The sequence below is a fragment of the Phaenicophaeus curvirostris genome, chromosome 4 (genome assembly GCF_032191515.1).
Source record: "Phaenicophaeus curvirostris isolate KB17595 chromosome 4, BPBGC_Pcur_1.0, whole genome shotgun sequence".
NCBI classification, from domain to species: Eukaryota; Metazoa; Chordata; class Aves; order Cuculiformes; family Cuculidae; genus Phaenicophaeus; species Phaenicophaeus curvirostris.
The window spans coordinates 52,583,052-52,597,475 of record NC_091395.1 but is presented as its reverse complement, the minus strand read 5'-3'; the positions used below and the strand labels follow the sequence as shown (position 1 = coordinate 52,597,475).

The 14,424-nt window shown below is 36.2% G+C and overlaps 1 protein-coding gene across 1 annotated transcript in view; it reads left to right on the top strand.

Moving 5' to 3' along the window:
- The window catches only part of GRXCR1 (glutaredoxin and cysteine rich domain containing 1), a 36,826-nt gene extending 33,311 nt beyond the window's left edge, over nucleotides 1–3,515 (top strand). Inside the window, exons 3-4 of the mRNA XM_069854898.1 lie at nucleotides 968–1,033; nucleotides 3,336–3,515. Of these exons, the coding sequence (XP_069710999.1) occupies nucleotides 968–1,033; nucleotides 3,336–3,515 (246 nt within the window). The remainder of the gene's footprint in view (nucleotides 1–967; nucleotides 1,034–3,335) is intronic.
- The last annotated feature ends 10,909 nt before the right edge of the window (nucleotides 3,516–14,424 follow it).

Sequence of the window (14,424 nt, the reverse complement as noted above, 5' to 3'; positions counted from 1 at the left end):
TTAAAAGTGTCTGTGTTTGATAATGTTTAGTATTCAGCAAATTTGGTTGTGTAAGTGAAGTGTAGGCATTGAAATGTGGCCCTCTAAGTAGAAGAAAATGGAAAAAAGTTTACATCATCATTGACGCTTTCATTTTGTCTGCACGTATCTGTTAGCATTTACCTTCAGAAGGAAAAAAGAGCAAACACTTCAGTAGTGTCTCAGTTCAGATCACAGAACCCCTCGGAGGCCTAATGTACTCAGACTAAATAATGATTATACTTTGTTGTGTTTGACTTTCATGTTGTTACAGTGTTCATAGAATCATAGTATGGTTTGAGTTGGAAGGGACCTTAAAGATCATCTAGTTCCAACCCCTCGGCCATGGGCAGGGACATCCCACTAGATCAGGCTGCCCAAGGCCCCATCCAACCTGGCCTTGAACACCTCCAGGGACGGGGCAGCCACAGCTTCCCTGAGCAAGCTGGTCCAGTGTCTCATCACTCTCATTGTGAATGGTATTTTCACTACCCTTCTTCTCCTTGTTATACATTAAACATGTTCTGTCTTAATTCAACGCTCAACTGCCAGAATATTTGAAATGCAATTTCCTCCTCTCATTTTGCTGCATTCTTTGATGTGTTGTCTATTTATATATCTGTAACTTTTGATGTGATAACTAGACATATTTTTTATTCTGTTGTAAAGCATACTCTGTAAAGTAAAGTGAGTGCAATCAGAATTTCCAACTTTTACATTTGTCACCTTTTACAAAAATCCAATACATGACACCTGGTGAGAAACCTCAAGCACCTCTATCAGAACAGTAATTCTTCTCTCCTAGCTTTCCTGAGGGTGACCTAATTACAAAATACTTAATGTGAGTCAAATTTGTCCTCAGCCTGTTTAAATTTTCAAGACATCATCTCCTGATTATCTGTGATGTTTTTCATGCTAAACTGACTGACCTTTTTCTTCTTCCTAATAGGGTGCTGAGAAGATTTTGCTAATGAATGAGTCTGGGGAACTGCAAGATCTCTTAACCAAAATTGAGGTAATTTTATTTCTGCAAATAAACATAAAGAACATATATTGAAATTTGCAAATGAGGCTATATTTTTCTTTAACCAGTTTCTTTTCTTCTGTTATAAACTGATGATCCCAATTTCTTTTTTGGTTTCATCCTTTGAATGAATGATTTCATAGTATCACAGCCCATTAAGCTTAAGAAAACACGTGAGGCAGTAACGTCAAACCAAATTATCTGTCTTTATTTTCTCTTGGTTTTGCCACAGAAGGAAAGGCAAGTAATTTTCCCTTTCCTATAACTTTGACATCATCTTTGTTATTTAATCTTTGCTATGCCCTGGGAGAGCCAGGCCTCTTGTGTGGATGTTACCCTGCCTCTCTGTGCACTGCAGTAAAAGCTCTGCGAACCTGCACATTTGCGTTCTTGTTAGACCTAAAATGGACATCCACATAACCTGGGCAAATGCCAGTAGTTTCCCATTTGCATTTATCTCCAATTACAGGTTGTCAAGTCTTTCTGCAGGTCTTAGTTTGCCTTGTCCATTGAAGTTCTCTAAGTTGTTTACATAGCTAGGTCTGTAGAAAAGGAAAGTATTGTTATTAATTACCTTGTTATTTTAATATCATCCCTAAAAAAATTTAAGAGAACACACAAACTTCAGAAGTGTGTAACATCAACGTTAAAAATAGATAAAGAGAATATGATATTTGTAAAAGATACTGATGAAAGAGCCAAACAAATATACATCTAGTTCATAGAGCCACTGAATCATTAGGTTAGCAAAGACCTCAGAGATCATCAATACCAACTGCACCTGTCTACTACTAAATCATGTCCCCAAGCACCTCATCTACCCACCTTTTAAACATCTCCAGGAATGGTGACTCAACCACCTCCCTGAGCAGCCTGTTCCATGCTTGATAAAGCAGTTTGCATTTGGTTTTTGTTCTCTCAACTACACTGGAAGGTAATTATTTACAAGTCTAACATGCAATATTGAATGTCAAGATTAAAAATATTATTCTCTTAAATTTTTGAGACTATTTGCAATAATGTCCAATGAAGTAAGCCAGCATCATAAATTATGAAAGCAGTGGGCATTCCTGAGATAAAAAGAATGTTAATTCTACATTAAGTATTTCCAAACATTGCCCCTGGAGAAGTTAATAGTAATAGGAGTTGTTTGCCCACTAAAATTTATGAGCTACGGGACAAAAAGAAAAAGTGCCATTTTTTTGCATGTTCACCTGATCTGTCAATAGATAAATGCTACTATTAATGGTTTTGAAGAAATCTCTTCATTTTTCTTGATGAAGCTACAACAAGGATTATGCTATCTGTACAAATTTTAGTATAATTTGTGATTAATTTTTTAGTGGTACATAATTCCTCAGTCTAACACTAGCAGAAATTGTATGGATTTTTGTTTTTTCCTTGTAAATAAATATGTAAAGTGTTTATTCAACAGTTCAATGTTAAAGCCATACATCCATGCTGTGCTAAGTACATAGTGTGCTGTACTTTTTATTTCTCTGATACAGAACTATAAGGCAAACCATTAAACAGACTAGCAACTTTTTCAGCAAGGGAAACTTAAAAATGTCTTTGAAATGTCTTCCTGTGTTTTCCATTGTCTTTAATCCAGTACAAAATAGAGTAAAACTGTAGTTTTACTCAGGAATTAGGACAATTGTGGGAGCCCAAACATTGATTGCAGTAAATTTCTCCTGGTGTAACTGTTGAATATTGATTTTCTTTCTTCTTTAGAGTTAAAGCTTCAGCATTCTACACCCATAAATTTGAATATGTGACTTATTTCCTCAAGAACTACTTGTAAGAAGCTGTTTTAATATGATCAACTCTAACTGTAATAGGAACAATATGTTCAGAATGAGCATGCAAATGTTAAAACTCTTGATACATTAACATACAACACAGAAAATATAACATCAACATAAACTGCCTGGAGTATAGATTCAATCAATTGTGATACCTCCTAGAACTGATCTAGACCTAAACTACATCAGAATAGAGTATGTAAGCTATCCATTAGTTAGCTATTTCAGCAAGTATAAATAAAGGCTACTGAGATATGATTTATGAACCTGCGCTGAGCCTCTCTCACCATTGCATGTGGATCTGACCAAAGGAAAATGGAGGTGTACCGATTTTCCATGGTAGCATACATCAGGATGAGGGGGTGGGTATTGCTCAGGATGGGAACCACAATGATTATACTCAGCTGTGCTGGAGACCTCATTGTCCTAGAGCTTACAGTGGTTGACAAAGTAACATTTTTGTCTTTCTCATTTTCTTCTTTGAACAGAGAGTCCAGCATCCTCATGAGTGCCTCTCTTGCGGGGGCTTTGGTTTCCTGCCGTGCTCAGTGTGCCATGGGAGCAAGATGTCTGTGTTTCGTAACTGCTTTACGGACTCTTTCAAAGCCCTCAAGTGTACTGCTTGCAATGAGAATGGGCTACAGCGCTGCAGGAGCTGTGTGGGCTAAGAACAGCATCTCCACTTGTACAAACTGATTTTGTGGTACTACACCAGTTTGTAATATGACTTTTTTAAAATTAATCTGTTTATTCAATTAAATCAATAAAAATCCATTTGTAGTATACTTCTGGTTTGATCATTTGAGCTGTTGAACTTAGGTTGCTGACCATAACATGAACTCTGAAATATATTTTTCTATATTCTTTATAGAGAGATTTGTAGTCTGCCAAACTTATCATATTATCAGCCCTTTGGATATGAAGTCTTCCTCTTTTTTGGAGAGGATCATTGCCAATGGTATGTGTTTCTAAATCATGACCTCGAGATTACAGCAAAATGAAACTTAGCCTTGAGATTATTTAGCAGCTTCTCCTTTCAAGATCAGCAAGAATAAATATTTTGTGATGTTGATTTGCCCAAGACCATTCCAGTTAGCAGTATCCTGAAAAGTCACTATGAGTGAATTCTGTCTTGAATTCTAAATGACAACAGAATAACAGAAGCATTTCTTAAAACTCCCATGAATCAGCTTTCTCTTTCAGTACTGCTTTGCATTCAGCACTAAAATAATGCTGTTAAACAAAGTTACATACACATTTGACAGAGTAGATGTTGATAACCATTGCTGTACTATCGTAGAGCTTTGTGGTTCTACATGTCACAACACGTCTTATAGTGATCAAGTGAGAATGTCAGATAGTTTTATAAATTGCATAGAAAGTAATCGAGGATAAGATTTGTGCTTTTTCAGCTTAGTAACTGCTGTGGTTTGACAGCTCACCTGGTGAGTGTTTTAGAGCATCCATCGTCTCTAGGAGGGCCACTGGTCTATGTCCTGGAAACTGCAGCACTCTATACACCTTTGTCATTTTTGGTAGGTTTCTCTGATGCAAGCAAAGAAAATTGGAAACTCAGCCGGCTTTCCTTTACATTGTTTTGGGCACAACACAGCTCCAGTATAAAGCAGGATAGCTACAGCTTCACAAAATGTGGCTTGCAGAAAGCCCCTTCTGATAATGTTTGTGTTTCCTAATACCTTATTTCCCTCACTTAAATCAATAGAAAGCAACCTTTCCTCAACCTTTATTCCACTTGCTATAGCTACAGATAGCTGGTGCTGAAGAGCTGGACAAGTTGGGCTAACTATCTATTTGAACATTTGAATCTGAAGGTCTTATGCGCATTCTATGAGATATTGAATGTGCAGGCTTGAATGTGCTCATAAGATCCTACTGCTCTTACAGTGAGTCTCAGAGGGCGTGTCTGGATCATCTGCATAACATGAGAGACATTACGTTTTCTACAGAGCCATCTACAATGCTTAGCAGCACCTCAACTATAAATCTCTGAATTGAAGAGTGGTCAATTTATTAATGCATGGGTAAGAAGAAAAAAAGGAAATAAAGTTCCCTCCTTTTATTTAATACTGTCGTATAACCTAAATTTCTGACTAATATTGCAGTCCAGAATGGGAATAAAATATACCATAAATAAGAATATTGATTCTTAGAATGTCATAATTTCTGAGGCTTGTAAGCTTACTTTTTTCTGGTTGTTAAAATGTTATGGATCCAGGGAGTGAGCACACTCACAGTAGCGAATACTACACTTAAGATGCCTTAAGCAACTTGCCCTTGATATGAAGCAAATGTCAGTCTATTTGTGTTACTGCAATGCTACAGTCTTCACCCCTGGAAAGATATTTTGCTTGAAGTAGTCTACCATGTAGAGGATTTTACTGGTCATAAGGATAGAGTAAGTAAATCTGTTACTCTGAATGGGGAGGACCACATTAAGCAGTGTTCATCCTCCTCACTTTGCATTTTTTTATTTTATAGTAACACTGGGGGATTTCAGAGTAATGCATTTCTCACTTGCACTCTTTAAGAGTCTAGAGCTATTTAATCTTACACTACTTAACATTTTCTTATTTTGCTCTGTTGGGAAATAGCTTACTTTTTTAGCACAACATTGAGACTTCTTTCACTATGGGAAAAATCCAGGAATTTTTAGTAAGAAATAGTGTACCTGGTAGTTGATTTCCATTCAATCTCTGGTTATTTCTTTTTTGTACTATATCTAAAACTACAGAAAAATAGACAGACTGTCTTACCTGTCAGCAGCCTACTATAATACAATATTTTATATTAATATGGAGTGAGGAGAGTTTCCGTAGGCAATCTTGCATAAACAAGCTTTGCCTTTTAATTTATATATAGAATCTGTTTCAAACATAGAGCTTACAGAACTCCACGCCTGATTCTAAAGATCTCAAACACTGTCCTCTCAAAACAATGAGAAGTGTTCTAGTGATTTAAATACTTGTTTGATTGGATCTAGCCTTTTTCCTGTTTACAAGTGAAGTGCTGTGAAATAGAGAGTTACTGAATTGATGCTATGTAACATATATTATAAATGTCTCTTTTAAAATAAGAATGTGATGTGTCTTGAAACCCTCCAAAATGTTCACTCACTCTATGAGTTAATTTGCAACACCTGACAACTCGTAACAAAGATAGGTCTTGAAACAAGAGAAATTAGTTCTGCTATAAGTAAACATGTATTGGAAGAAAACTTACTACTTTTCAATTCAGTATTGTGTGAGAAAAGTAAGAAAAATTCTTGGAACTTTGGGGTTTTTTATTAATGAAAGTAAGAAATGAATTTTGCCTAGCTGGGTTTTACATTTTTCATCAGTAAATACATAATGAAAGTAATTCAGGTAATCTTTCTGGCTATTGCCTTTGTATTATTTCATTGAAATTAATTTTTGTTCACTTAGCCTGAGATCCATATTTGACCACAAAAGCATTCAACAGGAAATATTTATGCCCTAAATAATTTAGTAAGGAGAAGAATTTAGATTGCTTAGCTTACTTTAAATAATTTAGAGATGATAGACGAGGACATTGTAATCCAACAGCAATTTGAAATGTAAAAATTATTAGAAATGAATCTTTATGTTTAATCCTATTTTTATTTCTTCTTGCAGTAATTTGTTTAGGGGTGATGAATCAAGTAATAACTGCATTAGAAGGAAGTGACTGTGAAAAAAACCTTGCAGCTCTACTTTGAAAAACCAGTTTAAAATGAGTTAAAAATTTATGAAATCAAATGTTTACCACACAAGAAAAGCCACACTGCAATAAGACACATATTGCCTGTCTCTCTTTGAGGCCTTATATGTTTTTCACGGATAGAAGGATAATCTTTCTGAAAACAAAGGGGGTTTTTAAATGAAAAAACCTGATAGTCAGATATTAAGTACAATAAAATTATTATCCTTTAGTGACCTGAAATTTGAAAATATATAAGAAATATGCTGCAGAGTAATGTCCTCTGGTAGCTGACAGAGTTATAGTTTGGTCTGGAGAAAAAAACTTGTGACTACACAAAACACGCGAGAATCATATAACCAGTCAGAAAGGTTCACTACAAGTTGTTATTTTTGTTAGTGATCATGATCTGTTCAAAACAGATGAATTATTATCAATAAATAAATAATCCATAGTCATCATTTAAATGTAAACACTTATCAAATTACCACTCAAAAGTTGCTATTTTACTTTATAAATTTAAATCTGGTGGATGCATTCTTGTCTGTCAGACATCAGCAAAATCCTGATCTCAGGTAAATTATAAATGAGTGAGGATGACAAATCTATAAAGCATCACTTAAACCTGAGTATTCTTTGAGCTAACTCCCAGCAACAACTTTATACTATTTCCATTTAGGACTCTAACCCTGACTTGGGCCAATATCTGAGACTTTAAAGAACATCTAGGCTGTATCTTACTCCCAAAGTTCATTTGCACATTATTTTTTTCCATCATATGACAAATGGGACTAGCATACAGTAGGACAGAAATGTTATTCTCCAATAAAAAACCTCCAGACTTCTGGGATGATGCATTTATGTTAAATCTCATGCATCAATGGAGCTGCACTGGCAACAAGTACTTTATACTATACTGCTTTAGGGATCTAATCAGACAGATAGGACATAAGATCAATACCTTAGTCTGCAAAATTAAAGAGCTCAGTAAAAAATTGTCATTTTTTGTTAAATATAAGCAAAAAAATAAACAGGCATCATCATTATTCATATGCTTGAGATATTGCAATCATTACTTTTAGCATTATTGGAGAATCATGCTGCCTCTCATTACAGCTTGATGCTAATAGCTGATGCTGATAACTTTTCAGCAAAATCACAGAATAACATTTACTAGTATACTATCAAACAGCGGAACCATGCTTTTAAACTTAAGTAGAATATTATTAGCATTATTATTCCCTCCATTGGTAAGGAACTTGGGAAAAGCAAGAATAACTAAAGTCAGATTCAGAGAAACACATCAGAAACTTTAGTCTGTAATCCTCTTCACTGGTGTTTAAGAGAGACCCATTAGTGTGCTCTCTGCAGGATGCAGAGTTTTACAACTGGACCCCTTGCTATTTGATGTTGTATTCTTGTAATACTCCCTGGCAGCGCATACAGTGCATTGGGATGATTGGTGCTGCAGTCCACTTTCTGTATCTCACATTCTTTTACCAGTTTGGGACATAATAATCCAAAATTTGTTGTTTTTTTTCTCACATTCTCAATGAAATATCCACATCCTGCATCAAAGAAAATTCAACAGTAAAATCCTCTCCTCCTTTCATAGCCACCATAGCTGATCTTCCAGGGCATAGCTTATGAGCAATATGGTTTGCAAAACCCTATAATATTTTTTCCTCATTTACTCTCCACTCCTTTATCAGGTCTCTGATGGCAATAAGTCTTTCCCATTGCAGACTACATTTCTTGTGGAGCATCTAATGCTCAGTAATGCCAAATATGTCATGCTGCCCTATACACTTACCTTCAGTTAAATTGGTACATCTACTTATTGTAGGATTTATAACCTCAGAGCCTAGCCACAAATCCTATTGTCCTGTATTGGAGTTTTTCTACCATCTGTCTTTGCCGTACTCTAACTTATGGTCCAGAACATTTTGCTATACCTTAACTGGGTTTTAGAATTCGACCCCAGATTCAGTCATTTCATGTTCTCTCCCCCGAATAGTTTATCTCCTCTGCTTATAGAGGTAGTTTATTCCATTCTGTTCTCCTAAATCCTCAGCTGGTGTCAGACTTTGTCCTTCACTCCTCCTGACAGCCACCTTAAGTGGGGCTATTAACCTTCACTAACCAACTCTTTTGATCCAATGTACACCTGCAGAGAAACAGCACATCTCCAAAGCAGTGAATAACTTTCAGATTAGCATAGCAATTCTGAATGGTAAATCAGATTTAACATCTCCATTTTAACATCCCTGCCTGCCTTGGAGGCACTGAAGGAATGAAAATTAAACTGAATCTTTAGACAAAACCAATCTTTGCTAATGCCCAGTTTCATGTAGATGTTATTGGGCTGTTGCTGGGTAGAAACTGGAATACCCTAAGTCTTGTGTCCCTAAAAAAAAATTGTTTGAAGTATTCCTCTTCCCCTTTCTCTTAAGCGTAAAGTTTTTCCAAAAGCTTTATATCTCAAAAACTAACAACTCTGACTTTCCTTCTTTCTTTCCTCAGATGATGTAATTAGATAACTAGAAATAATTAAATTGATGTACATAGCTATGGCATGTCTGTTCTAACTTTCATAATCAGAATGTGTATAAAAATCAAATATGTTATAACATAAATAAAAAATTGAGCTTTCTGTTGTAAATTTGCTTCCGTAACAGTGATCAGGAGATTTACTATGTCATCATTGTTCGTTAGAATTAGATGTCAATAGTGACATGCTGGTAGCAAACATAGTAACATTTTATTATCTGTATTACCAAAATACTGTTAATATTTTCAGAAGTCTTTACATTCTGAGGTTTTTTTGCATCATAGCTCAAAAGGATCAGATTATATCTACAGAAGTAAGGATTTGGTTTTCATCCTAAGGGAAGTAGACAGAAATATTTTGAAAAATTTTCAGTTCTAAGCATTTACACTTAGTGATACGTTTTCCTCCTGTAAGCTGCAATTGAAACTGACTACAATTATTTTGGCATTTCATAGAGCGAATTAAGAATTTTTAAGTACTTTTTCTATTGACCAAATACTGGAAAATGACTTATCTATGAAAGACTGCTATAACCTTAATTGCAAGAGAAAGACCTTAATGATGACATGTGAATTAGCTGGAAACTTTGTCTACTTGAATGAAAAATACTGACCACCCTTCATGGATAAAATAATGTATATGTTTTGCAATTGAATTAAATGAACCAAATCAAAATTATTAACTATCTACATTTAACCTTTCCACACTTCAGCACCTCTGTTCTAGACTTTAATGTGTGTGCAGCCTGTTCAGACTATTTTCTTTCATTTGAATGAAGTATTATTTACTGCTACCACTCCTAACATATCTCCATGAATTGGCCAAAATATATGCCATAACTAGGAAAACACGTCAGATCTTAGATGATGCTTCTGAGTTTTACAAAATAAACTTAACTGCCTGTCATGTTACCAAACCCCAAAATGGTTAACCACAATTTTTTGTTACAGTTTTAAAGTATCTTCTTCTTTTAGCATTTTACTTTACATGATCTATTTAATGATTAGAAATTTCTGCTTTTAGCTGTGTATAGGCCTAGAGCTAAAACAAATATTTCATAAGATACATTTCTGTTCACACCTGAAAATACAGAGGTAATTTTAAAGCTTTCTTAAGCATTCTGTTTAGAATGGCAGTCTGGATTTCTCAAGTTTACTTTTCTTGTTAAAAATTTCTGAATTTCAGAAAAACTGAGAAGAAAGATACTGTCTATTTAAAATACACATCTAACCAGTAGCAGTGTGCATATTTAGTCATTAACAGATGTCTAGTAATGATATTACATGCTTGAATAAGAAGTCTGTCTGTTTAGTTCAGTGTGGAATGAAAAAGCTAAGGTGAATTTGCTTAATATGTTTTAATACCTAAAGGGTCAATAACACAATAAGAGCAGATAAATTACCTCTATTAATTTAGGTCATATAGCACAGACTATAGTGTAGTATTCATACCTCCACAAAGGAGTGTGCGTATGTATATATCTATCTCTCATTTCATTCAAACAACAGTTATATCCTTCTCTGACTCCTGCTCCAACCTTTTTAGATACTATAGCCCAGAAACAACATATGAATTGGAAAATTTCTTTCACTTCTGGGAAAAATCCTCTATGTCAGACTGCAGGTCTCTGTTACAGCAGCTGAATAAAAATCAGAATTTCTTATCTTTTGTTCTCATATACTAAGAGCTGTTCAGGGACTGACGATTTTTAGCAACTGATATACTTATTGGAAGATGCTAAGTGCCTCCTTATCACCATTCAGCAAAGATACATATTGAAGAACGTTATGAACATGTCTAGACTACCTTTTGGGGACCTTTCCAAAACTGCCCTTGATATCAGATGCAAGGTCTGTCCTGACAGCGATCTGAAAGTCTGACACCATACAGGGGTTGAGACTGTACTCTAAGATATAGCTTATCATATGCTGGGCTCATGTTTGTTGTCAGTGTCACCTTAGTGTGATGAACTACTACTAATATCTTGGAATGTTTTTCCTGTTCTTGTTGTCAAATGTTCTGCGAAACAAAAATCCAAGTGCGGTAATTCATGTCTTGTTGTGGAAGCTAGAAATAAATGGAGTATTACAAACAATAACCCCCCTAAATATATATATATATATGTAAATTCTGATAGGACAAGGGGTATTGGCTTTAACCTGAAAGAAGGTGGTGAGGTGCTTGAACAGGTTGCTCAGGGAAGTTGTGGATGCCCCGTCCCTGGAATTGTTCAAGACCAGCTGGATGAGGCTTTGAGCAACCTAGTCTAGTGGAAGGCGTCCCTGCCTGTGGCTGGGGGATTGGAACTAGGTGATCATTAAGGTCTCTTCTAACCTAAGCCATTCTATGATTGTATGACAAACTTTCCCACAAGGTCCTATGTTTAGCCACTTAGACACCCCTAATGCTCTCCAATATCATTCCACCTAGTAAGTCTTAATGCCAATACTTACACATGAGAAAGGTTATAAAGTCACAGAACCATAAAATTATTTAACTGGAAGAGACCTCTATGATCATCAAGTCCAACCCTCAACTTGGCACTACCAACTCCACCTAGGCGCCATATTTGTGCAAGCATTTTAAATACTTACAGGGATGGTGACTCAATCACTGCCCTGGGCACCTGTTCCAGTGCTTGACAACCGTTTTGATGAATAAATTTTTCCTGATAGCCTATCTAAATCTCCCCTGGCACAACTTGTTGCCATTTCCTCTTGTCCTGTTGCTTGTTACTTGGGAGAAGGGACAGATGCCTGCATCACTTCAGCCTCCTTCCAGGTTGTTGTAAAGAGTGATAAGATCTCCCCTCAGCCTTCTTTTCTCCAAACTAAACAGCTCCGGTTCTCTCAGTTGCACTTCATAAGACCTGCGCTTCATAAGACCATGTTCTCTAGACCCTTCAACAGCTTCTTTGCCCTTCTTTGGACAGGCTCCAGAACCTCAATGTCTTTCTTGTAGTCAGTAGCCCGAAACAACACAGTATTTGAGATGCAACTTCACTAGCACTGAGTATAGGGGGATGATCGCTTCCCTAGTCCTGTTAGCCACACTATTTCTAATACAAGCAGAGATGCCATTGGCCTTCTTGGCCACCTGGGCACACTGCTGCCTTATATTAAGCTGGCTGTTGACCAATACCCCAAAGCCCTTTTCTGACGGGCATCTTTCCACTCACCCTTCCCCAAGCCTGTAGTGCTGCATGTTGTTGTTGTGTCCCAGGTGCAGGACCCAACACAAAACCTCACCTTGTTGAAATTCTTACAACTGGCTTCAGTCCGTCAATCCAGTTTGTCTATAGATCTTCCCGCTGTCAAGAGGATCAACACTCCCACCCAATTTGGTGTTGTCTGCAGACTTACTCAGGGTGTGCTTGATCCCCTCATCCAGATCATTGATAACAATATTAAACAGAATCAGTCCCAATACTGAGCCCTGGGACACATCACTTGTGCCTTGCTGCCAACTGGGTTTATCTCCATTCACCACAATTCTTTGGTCCTGACCATTCAGCCAGATGCAAACCACTATTTCCTCCAGTGTATTCTCAGAGGCACAACCTGAGAGTGTCCTACATAGACCTCATATGTTCCTCTATGCAGCCCTGGAATGCTCCTCACTACATTTTATCATATCTGCTAAGTTCTCAGATTTTATTTCTGTCATGGAAAGCCAGTAATGTTCTCTCTTTTACATTAAAGAACCTAGAGTTGCTCACGGAGATCTGGGGTTTCTCTTATTGAAATAAAATAAAAAGAAACAACTACCTTTCTGGTCATCCCTGAGGGAGAATAACTTCACACAAACTCATTACTCCTTGGGCGGGGGTTTACATGAAATTTTGGGTTTACATCTAATTTGTTGTTTGCCAGACGTTTTCACGTTCTGGAAGGCAACTGATCATCTTGCTGCTCTGAACAGTGTTCCTTTGAAGTACTTGGTGGAAGTTAAATTTTATCCCTTGGCGTCTTGGCTAGTTCCTTTTAGGTATCCTTGTTCCATCTCTAATTTCTACTGTGTCAGTAATCCAGCTAAAATAATTACATAAGAAAAAAATTGTATGTCCTGTATAAGGGTTAGATTATGCAACAATTAAATTCCTAATAATTAGAAGTAGCGAAAAGGCATTTTTGTAGAAAACACTACTGGAATCACAGTCTCCTAGTGTAAATGAGGAGGGATTTTTTTCTTTCCTTTAGAATAAATTGATTGTTTTAGTAGCAGGGAAAATCAACTTGATTCAATCTAGCATATCCTTATAACAAATGGAAATTTCTGTCTCAGTTCAAGTCAGTGATCATATTAAATACATATCGAAGCTAGTAACAATTCCCAAAATGGTATGTAAGTAGTGCTGGTATGTAAGTCGTGCTGGTATATAACTTCACTAGAGTCAGATACATCTTTGATGACACTGTGGTCTCATGTTGCCTGTAATAAGGAAAGAATGAATTGACTTTACTCTAGCATTAACTGTGAATGTCCTTGCTATGAAATTATTATGTTGTCATTTTAAATTATTTTCCTATGATATTAGAAGAAATCACCATCCAGTATGAAGATTTGTTAACAGCTACACTATAAGCCATTTCTTCTTAATACAAAATAATTTAGGCATTAATTTAATTTTGGGTCTGACCAGAATAGACCTAACTCAAAAGTAGCCTGCTAGGCAAGCCAGAGCAGACAGTAAGATTGTGAGATCTGTAGCAGGAAAAAATAGCTATACATAATATTGTAGTTTCTTTTACTCATTCTATGTGGCCTTTTATAGTGATTCTAACAAGTTTAAGATTTTTAGCACTGTACCTTCTGCTGCAAATTCTTGTTTGTAATGCTGAAGGACCATAAATGAACTCATCAATGCATTTTAAGGGTAGGTTGTTGGCAGCACTATTTTTTTTTAAACAAGAAAGGATACAAGACTGTACACTGTCTTAGCTGTAGACAGAACTGAGACTGGGTAGAAATGTTACCTAGATGTGTTCAAAGTTATTTGATCTGGAGGTGGATCGATTTTTACTTCATTTAGAAAGGTCATGAAATTTTGAAAAATATTGCTGGAAAATGGCAGACTGCCCACAGTAATCATGCAAAGAGAACATGTCTTCCTGATTAAATGCAATAGAAACTGCGGTACAGCAAAAGGGATGTTGAAGGACTTTTAGAGCAGTCCTAAAGAAATTGGTATTAAAAACACGTTATTTATTCTAGGGAAAGTAAAGATACTTTTGAGAACAAAAAGAGCAACCAAGAGATGTCACTGCTTCTCTGTACCCTTGCTTAATGATATATCTATATAAATGTTG